A 9,408-nucleotide genomic window follows, 5' to 3' on the forward strand; every position below is an offset into this window, starting at 1 on the left:
AGATAATCCAGCCAAGATTTGTGAGTTAAAATACTTTTTTCTACAGGATTTTTCCAATTTTTAAGAAAAGAAAAATACTTCTGCCAGCTTGATTCATGCTGGACTTTTCTATTTGGCTCATTAGCGCCTCTGTTGTTTGGATATGGAACTGCACCCAGCATTGTCGTTTTTGGGCAAAGGACAGATGAGTGACAGGACAGGGCAAAAACAACACATTCCTGTTGTTCTTTGATGTGATTTTAAGTCAAACTTTCATCATTTAGCCTCAGCTTCAGCTGTTTCAATCCATAAATTAAGTGAGAGGAGAAAAATAAATAATCTCTGTAACAAACCTGGTCCAGAAGTTTGAGAGTCGTTCAGAAGTTGGAGCTGCACTTTGTGAGACCTGACACAGAAACTGGAGCAGAAGAGCTTCACCTCGTTCTGAGGGTTCCTGTAGTCCACCAAGTCCTTCAGGGGCAGAGAGGTGCGGCACAACGAGCACAGGTGGGTCGACTCGGTGGTCTGCAGAGACGACGAGAAGCAAGWATCAGTTTTCACCTGAATTCTGATTTTTTTTCCTTGGAATTCTGAGATTAAAGTCTAARTAAGCTCTGAATCCATCTTTTTCTGTGACGTTTCTGCACCTCTTTAAACCCCACCAGGCACTCTGGGCTGCAGAGGGTTTTTGAGCCGTCCTCCAGCTGCAGCGTCAGCCGGTTCTGACGGCAGGTGGAGCTGCAGACGTCACACACGCCCACGGCGTCCCGGCAGAAAGCGTCCAGACAAACGTCGCTGCAGAAGTTGTGGATGGCGTCTCCCAGCTCCAGCTCCAGCTCCGTCTAGAATCAGRGGAGGAAGTGGAGTCAGACGGGGAACCGCTCGGCAGGAAGTAGAAATAAACGTGTTTTTTTTTGTCTCACGGAGCAGCTGCTGCTGCACGTCCTGCAGASGAACGAGGACGTCTGCGTGGACGCCGTGGACACATTTGTCGGGTGGCATGGAGGGGTCTGCTGGGTCCTGGGCTTCGACTTGAAGGAACACAAGCAGGTGATGCTGCAGAAGTCCTTCATGGTCCCTTTAYGGTCCACAGCAGCCATGATGAGGTCCAGAGGCCGAGACACCTCCCTGAGAGCAGAACAAGGAGAACCTGCTACAGATCCTCATATTTCACTCTGTAGAGTCCAGGAACTGTAAAACTAAAGTAACTAAACTAACTGGAGAGGATAAGAAWCTTTGAGGAGTCACCTGAAGCAGTAGAAACAGGTCCTGGAGGCAGCTTTGTTGGCAGGAAACATCTCAAACAGGCAGGTTTTAGAGCAGAAAACATCAGTGAAGCCCTTCTTCTGATAKGCTGTGTGTCCCTTCATCATGTGCTTTTTACAGCCGGAGCACGTCATCAGGACCGCCTGCAGATTATCATCAACATCTTTTAGTTTATAGCTAGCCTTTTGCTCCTTTTAGTTTGCAGCTAGCCTTTTGCTCCTTTTAGTTTGCAGCTAGCCTTTTGCTACTTTTAGTTTGCAGCTAGCCTTTTGCTACTTTAAGCTTGTAGCTAACCTTTTGCTACTTTGAGTTTGTAGCTGGCCTTTTGCTCATTTTAGTTTGCAGCTAGACTTTTGCTACTTTAAGCTTGTAACTAGCCTTTTGCTACTTTAAGCTTGTAGCTAGCCTTTTGCTACTTTAAGCTTGTAGCTAACCTTTTGTTGCTATAAGCTTGTAGCTAACCTTTTGCTCCTTTTAGCTTGCAGCTAGCCTTTTGCTACTTTGAGTTTGCAGCTAGCCTTTTGCTACTTTGAGTTTGCAGCTAGCCTTTTGCTACTTTGAGTTTGTAGCTAGCCTTTTGCTACTTTAAGCTTGTAGCTAACCTTTTGCTACTTTGAGTTTGTAGCTAGCCTTTTGCTACTTTGAGCTTGTAGCAAACCTTTTGTTGCTTTAAGCTCGTGGCTAACCTTTTGTTGCTTTAAGCTTGTAGCTAACCTTTTGCTCCTTTTAGCTTGCAGCTAGCCTTTTGCTACTTTGAGTTTGTAGCTAGCCTTTTTCTAATTTAAGCTTGTAGCTAACCTTTTGCTACTTTGAGTTTGTAGCTAGCCTTTTGCTACTTTGAGTTTGTAGCTAACCTTTTGCTCATTTTAGCTTATAGCCTTTTGCTCCTTTTAGAATGCAGCTATCCTTTTGCTACTTTACGCTTGTAGCTAACCTTTTGCTACTTTTAGTTTTTAGATAGCCTTTTGCTCCTTTTAGTTTGCAGCTAACTTTCTGCTACTTTGAGTTTGTAGCTAACCTTTTGCTCATTTTAGCTTATAGCTAGCCTTTTGCTCCTTTTAGTATTCAGCTAACTTTCTGCTACTTTGAGTTTGTAGCTAGCCTTTTGCTCCTATTAGCTTGCAGCTAACCTTTTGCTACTTTTAGCTTGTAGTAAGCCTTTTGTCCCTTTAAGCTTGCAGCCAGTCTTCTGCTCCTTTTAGCGGTTAGCCAGGTGTTTTCTGGTTCCTGTRACATTTTGCGGCTGTGAAAACAAACCACAGACTGAACCGTCTGCAAACCTTTTTGACGTTTGGCTCGTTGATTTCCTGTTTGGATGTGGGAGTCTGTTTCCTCTGGTCTTCTGAGATGAGCTGCTGGTCCTTCGGCTGCTCGTCGACCGGCTGCTGGTCCTTCGGCTGCTCGTCGACCGGCTGCTGGTCCTTCGGCTGCTCGTCGACCGGCTGCTGGTCCTTCGGCTGCTCGTCGACCGGCTGCTGGTCCTTCGGCTGCTCGTCGACCGGCTGCTGGTCCTTCGGCTGCTCGTCGACCGGCTGCTGGTCCTTCGGCTGCTCGTCGACCGGCTGCTGGTCCTTCGGCTGCTCRTCGACCGGCTGCTGGTCCTTCGGCTGCTCATCGACCGGCTGCTGGCTACTCAGATTTAACTTGGAAACGAGGACTGGAAACTTAGTTTTCTCCTAAAGATAAATCAAGATACAAGTAAAGAAAAGTTATGTGACAGATTAAAAATAAAAATAAAATTCTGATCAAACTAAAGCAAAGAATACTCACGAGATTGAGTCTTGGGACGATTATCTTKATTTCTTTCATCATCTCCAACATGGCTGCTAAGTTGTTCTTCCTTTCTGAACGTAATAAAATTCAGAAAASGTTTATAGTTTATTTTTCACACACGAACGACATCAAGAACTTCATAAAGGGTTGGACTCACCTGTCCTCGGTGGACAGGAATCATCACTGTCCACATCCATCCAGGTGTCTTCCTCAGCTTCGTCTTCATCATCTTCTCTCTCTGACTCCTCTTCCTCTGCAGGACCTTTCTGCTTCCTCTCCTCAGGTTTATCTTCAGGCTTCACTTCCAATCTGTTTGAGCCATAATCATCATCGTCACCATCTGTGTCGAAGTCCATGTTAAACTCCACGTTCATGTCATCATCATCATCGTCACTGAAGTAAATCTGAGGTGCGGTCTCTTTGCTCTGAGGAGGCGTGTCTTTGCTCTGAGGAGGCGTGTCTTTGCTCTGAGGAGGCGTGTCTTTGCTCTGAGGAGGCGTGTCTTTGCTCTGAGGAGGTGTGTCTTTGCTCTGAGGAGGCGTGTCCTCAGAAGCATCCTCTGCACTCTTCTCTGGTTTCTCCTCTGGGATTTGATCCATTTCTGTTTCGCTGTTCTCGTTCAGCTCAGATTCCTCCATTTCTTTCTCCTCCTTCTTGCTTTTGCTCTTCGCCGAAGAACTTCTTTTTGCTTTTTTTGAAGCTGTAGAAACACCTGGAGGACACAAGAACCCCAGAAAGAGCAGATCCACGTCACCACCAAAGTGTTTATTAGTGGCTTTAATAAACTTGTGAAAAATGCTTTTCCTTTTTTATATTGTTAAAAAATTTTCTAAGCTTGGACGACGATTAAAATGTTCAATCCAAGTGAGTAAACTAAATTTGGAAACATGTTTAATAGAAAAAAAGCAGACATAAAAACAGACACTCGCGGGAAGGAACTCGAGATACGCACCGTCCTCCTGAGAAGTTTTAGATTTTTTTTTTTGCGACTCCACCACCGGCTGCAGCTTATCTGTAAAAATTTATATCAGAATCACCTTAARTAAGATCCAAACAAAYRAAACAASAACATAAACTATAAATTATTCTAAYACAGRCCACTTGYAACTTTCTGCTACTTTTAGTTTTTAGTAGCTTTTTTACCAATTTTAGCTAGTATTCTGCTATCAGCTTAGACAACGTGGTGTCAGATTCTTCAACAACTGCCTGCACAAATTCACACTGTTTTGGCAGAAAATTAAGTTTTTTATTTTAAATTTGTTTTGATTGATTGTTGTGATGCAATGTTTTAGTTTGATTTGGTAAAAAATGTAAATTATTCAAGTAGGGATCTCTGCAGTACATGTTGTTCTGTGGGCGGAGTTTAACCTAACAATGATTGGCAGAACTGGTGTGTGGGCGGAGTTAGCCCTAATCATGATTGGCAGAGTTGGTGTATGGGTGGAGTTTGTCCTAACCACTATTGGTCAAACTGACTTGCCTTTTGGGGCAACTTAAAAGAATAATAATGGAAATAGTAAAATAATATGTTKTATTGACTATGTACAGTAAAAAAGAACAATGACTCAAATAAAAATTATTGTGAACGTGAACATTGGCTGTGTCTCAATGAGTACAAAGCCCACCTGGGCTACATCGTTCCTAGTCCGGATAGGCTGCATACATCTGCTGTGAAAWGGGGCAGCACTCGGAAAGGGGCAGTGACATATGCAGCCGGCAAATGTGCACTTATGAGGATGCAGGCCATGAACTGAGAGACAGCCATAACTTTCATGCAGCAAGCACCTTCCTGACTAATGTTAAGTCATTTTCGCATTTATCAATCTTTTTACAGGCTGGTTAGGGCTGTTTCGGCCGAGCCACGTCCTACCACATGTACGTCGTTCAAATTTTGTGCAGTTAGCACCTTCCTGTCACAAGTAATGGCTAATATTACTATCTATATTTAAATAAATATTGGTACTTCCTGGCCGTTTCAACCGAGCTACTCCACCGTCAATCTGACCAATCACATCTTGGGTAAATCATGCCCACAAAYGTCAAACAGACCAATCATTTTATGTCCCACAAAATAAGAAACTCGTACTTTGTGATTGCAGAGACCCCCGTCTCAAATTATTTGAAGAGGGAACACACCTGGAACGTCTATTTCCTCCAAAGATTTCCCATCGAATATTTCCAGATATCCAGTCTCTGCTGCAGAGAGCAGAACTAAGATTCGTGCGACGTCTGGAGCTGCCTCCGGTTTCTGATAGAACTCGTTCTCGGTTCGAATGTCCCGGCCCAGCAGCTTGGCTAGCTGACCGAAGTCCTCGTTGCTTAAGTTAAGAATCTGGAAAATTGTTGCAGTGTGCTTACGAAAATACGGAGACCTGATGTTCATTGCATCTTTCACTTGGGATAATTTTAGAAAACCGAAGATTGTTTTCGATGGTTTGAGCACGTCTGAACATGAGGTGCCCGGTCTTGCAAATAAGAARGGGTGGTTTTCAGGTACACCACAGGTTTTTCTCTTCTCCACAAGCAACGTGATGGCGGCAAGTAGGTCAGGGGTCAGGACCAGATCCTTTATTTTTCCTTTTTGATTGGCAACGCTAATCTTCACAGTGAATTTGGACAAAAAATCCTCAGCTGACCGGTTAGGATCTGAGCTTTCCTGCAGCTCGCTTTCCTTTGAGTGTTCCTGAGGTCTGGTTTCATCGGAGCTTTCTTGCATCCTGGTTTCATTTGAGGGTTCCTGCAGCTCGGTTTCATTTGAGGGTTCCTGCAGCTCGGTTTCATTTGATGGTTCATGCAGCTCGGTTTCATTTGAGGGTTCCTGCAGCTCGGTTTCATTTGATGGTTCATGCAGCTCGGTTTCATTTGAAGGTTCCTGCGGCCTGGTTTCATTTGGGGGTTCCTGCAGCCTGGTTTCATCGGAGCTTTCTTGCAACCTGGTTTCATTTGAGCCTTCCAGCGGCCTGGTTTCATTTCTCTCCAGGAAGGATTGGAGGGTCACATCTGAGACATCTTGGACATTTCGGTTCAAGATTACCACATACGCGAGGATAATTTTGAGWAGTGCCTTGTAGACGGGCATACTTGCATACAAGGTCATACTTTTGACTGCAGAAGTTAGGATATCATGTAAGTRTTTGTAAAGATTCTGAACATCCTGGATGAAGGGTAGAGTCGATGGGCAGGGAACTTTCAGCTGAATTGGCACGTTGATGTGCCATTCTTTTACAAACAGCTTTATGAACTCCTCTGCTTCCTGCATCATCTCTATGTCGACACCTTCATTCAGAGCCATGGCGTATTTAATGTCAGCCATTTTCCTGACGCTGGTTACCAGGAATGACAAGCGATTTTTGTAGTTGCTCTTATCGTTGTTGAAGTCTATCAGGTTCTTGATGGCTTCAACAACGCTGTCAAAGTTCTGAGGTTTTAGAGCATCCCCAAAGGTCAGTATAGACTTTCCAATTAATGCTGACAAAAGGTCTCCCATTARCTTCAACCTCCTCCTGATTTCTTGTTCTTTGTTTTTTCCCTTGAACAGATAATCAAAACACTGTGCTAGCTGCTGTATGTAAATATCCTTRAAAACTGAAGATTCAGTCTCAATCTCCAGTTTTTCCAAAATCTCCCTCACTTCTGAAGACATGAACTGGGGGTAYGTTAATCCTGTGGAAACCAAAGACAGGATCTGTGTTCTACTTCCTGCTGGAGGGGTTGAGACCTTTAGGGGACATGTACGTATATGTTTCCAAAGACTCTTGCGGAYAAATAACATTTTACAGTAAATGCAAGCGGCAGACTTTTCTAGAAACAACGGGTCTGAYGACATCCTTCTGACTTTCAGACATCCTTTCTGAGTCTTTAAGACCTCCTCGTTGTGTTTCTGGTTCCCTATGTAGATGAACTTCCTCAGAATTTTTTTCCGTCTCTTGGTTCGTTTGCGTAAAGAAAACGCCTCGGCAATCTCGGGCTCCTCCTCTCTGTGGGTGAAAAGGTGACGGGACATTTTCTTCGCAGATGCTCCACAAAAGTAACAGAAGTTCTTGGTAGTGCAGGTGGGGGTTTCCAACTCGTCAGAGTCCGAATCATTAGTCTCRTCGTTCAGTTGAGTTTCGGACTCTGAGAAGCTGTCATCACTGTCTGGTTTTTCATCGCAGACATATTCATCGCCRGAGGATTGACTGTAACTGGAGGATTCTTCAGAGTTGTCAACCTGAAAATACAAACAAGTAATTTCCTAATTTAAAAAAATGATGCTCATCAGTTGGAACTAACCCTACATAAATCTGGTAATTTTCTATCTTTCTGTTGCAGCTGAAAATTACAAAACAAGCCTTGCTTTTAGAAGATTACCAGTTGTTCTCAAAGTCTCAACATTAAAACCTTTTGTGCCAAAGTGTGGACATGTTTTGTTGCAGTGAAAAAGAAAATAAAGATTTTATCTTGGTCTGATTTATGGTTGCCAAAGTTGTCGAGGGGTTTTTCTGAAGACAGTTTGTCTATAATAATTAACTAATGAGATCAGTTTTTCTTTCTTAACYTTTTGGCACGCATCTCAGACCATCCCGGCTAGGACTTGGCATTTCAGCTATTTATAATTTTTTAGCTATTTTACATTTCAGCCACATTTATCCCATTGAAAATAGATTAAGCTGTTAACATCCTTCAAAACCTTCAAAATGTTTATAAATCTTTACTGCACTCTGCACATTTTGTTATGGTTCAGCTCTTTTTAACTTCCTAGTGCTACATTAAGCTTCTTTTTTTTTGCTAATTTTAGCTTTTTTCTGCTATTTCTTGCTAAAATTCTACAGCTAGATTGTACTTTGTGTTTCAGTGTCTCTTTGTTAATTAGAGCTTTTTATGCTTCTTTGAGTTGATTTCTGCTTATTTCAACTGTTTGCTGCAGTTTTAGCTAGCTGTTATTAGCTAAAGTTAGTTTTTATGCTAATTTCACATTGAGGCCATTTCAGCTTCTTTCTGCTAAATTCAGCATTTAGCTACATTAGAGTCATTTTGATGCACATTTTGGTTGTTTTATTTAGTTTTCTTTTTTTTTTCAGCTAATTTAGCTTTTTTTACACCACTTCCACCATCTGTAAGCTAATTTTAACTGTGTCTGCTACATTTAGCTTCCTATTGTGCTAATTTTAGATTTTTTTTCCTGCTATTTTAGCTATTCTTTCATTATTTCTGTTTTTTGTGTTCATTTCTGGTAATTGAGCTTTTTATTCTTCTTTCATATTCCAAATGAACATGCTTTAAACTTTAGCTGAAAGCAGGAAACATTTACACTAGAATTTTCACAAGAAATRCAATTTCTCTAGTTAGAATTGATGCAACACGTACACTTGGATCCACTGAGGAAGACGCTGCAGCTTCTGACATGTTCTCATCTTCACCGGTTTCCTAAAAGCAGAGTCCATTAATTAAAACATTTTATACACTTAGGCAGAACAGTGAGATTAATGTGCATAATTAATCATAATTGATCAAAGTGCASAAAATAAAGTCACATTTGAGCGCCAGGAGTAGGAAGAGTTCCCGTAGCTGAAGGTTATTTCCTCTCCAGGTGATATTTTCCTCTGTGCAAACAGGCACAGGTGAGGTTTCCCCTCGTAATCAATCTTTTTCACTTTGCAGTTTGGATTGAYGTGATCATCATTAACAAGTCTTCCTAAACTCCTGTCCTCAGCTGAAGCATCAAGGCTGCAAGACAAATAAAATCACAAAGGATTTAATTTTAGAAACTCTGTTTGGATTAGATCAATAACAGGAAGTGCCTGACATTTAAATTAAATCACAACACATTTTAATTCAATTCAATTTCAATCCTGTTTATGTATATAGCGCCAAGTCACAACAAAGTTCTCAAGGCACTGTACCCAAAAACACTACAAATCTAAAGAAACCAGCAGATCCTGTTGATTCTTTTCATCTCAGTCTCCCATCCTGAGYGTTGGCGATAGTGGAAAGGAAAAACTCCCTTTTAACAGGAAGAAACCTCCAGCTTTACTCAAACTGTATTTTATTAAAAGACAATCTGACAGAAATAACTTTTAAAGAGCTTCCAARACTGAAAAAATACTTATATAAAAAAATTAAGAGACAAACTCACCGCCAGTTGGCTCCGTTCCATGAAAAATCAAACACAAAACCATTTAAAGTATCTTCAAACCCCTCTTCAGGGGCGTCCTCGAGACGACAAACGTTCCCCCGAAACTCAACAACGAAACTGGATGGCTCAATGCGTTTTTGGGTGAACACACCTCTCCCTGAAGGAAACGAAAACGGTCATAAAAAAATAATCTAAAAAACATTTAGATAAACACATCAGACGTGTTTTTATTTGTAATAAATAAGAAAAAAATTATTATTAGTGGTGAATAATAA

At 41.7% G+C, this 9,408-nt stretch overlaps 1 protein-coding gene across 1 annotated transcript in view; it reads right to left on the reverse strand.

Annotated features, from left to right (window-relative positions):
• The window catches only part of LOC106529141 (uncharacterized), a gene marked incomplete in the record, with an annotated part of 32,632 nt that overhangs the window by 17,868 nt on the left and 5,356 nt on the right, over positions 1-9,408 (reverse strand). Inside the window, 12 exon segments of the mRNA XM_014024477.1 lie at positions 333-504; positions 627-821; positions 903-1,107; positions 1,228-1,388; positions 2,526-2,921; positions 3,016-3,089; positions 3,176-3,730; positions 3,971-4,030; positions 5,155-7,228; positions 8,365-8,424; positions 8,532-8,724; positions 9,134-9,290. Of these exon segments, the coding sequence (XP_013879931.1) occupies positions 333-504; positions 627-821; positions 903-1,107; positions 1,228-1,388; positions 2,526-2,921; positions 3,016-3,089; positions 3,176-3,730; positions 3,971-4,030; positions 5,155-7,228; positions 8,365-8,424; positions 8,532-8,724; positions 9,134-9,290 (4,302 nt within the window).

The sequence above is a fragment of the Austrofundulus limnaeus genome, unplaced genomic scaffold, assembly GCF_001266775.1.
Source record: "Austrofundulus limnaeus strain Quisiro unplaced genomic scaffold, Austrofundulus_limnaeus-1.0 Scaffold424, whole genome shotgun sequence".
In the NCBI taxonomy this organism is placed as follows: Eukaryota; Metazoa; Chordata; class Actinopteri; order Cyprinodontiformes; family Rivulidae; genus Austrofundulus; species Austrofundulus limnaeus.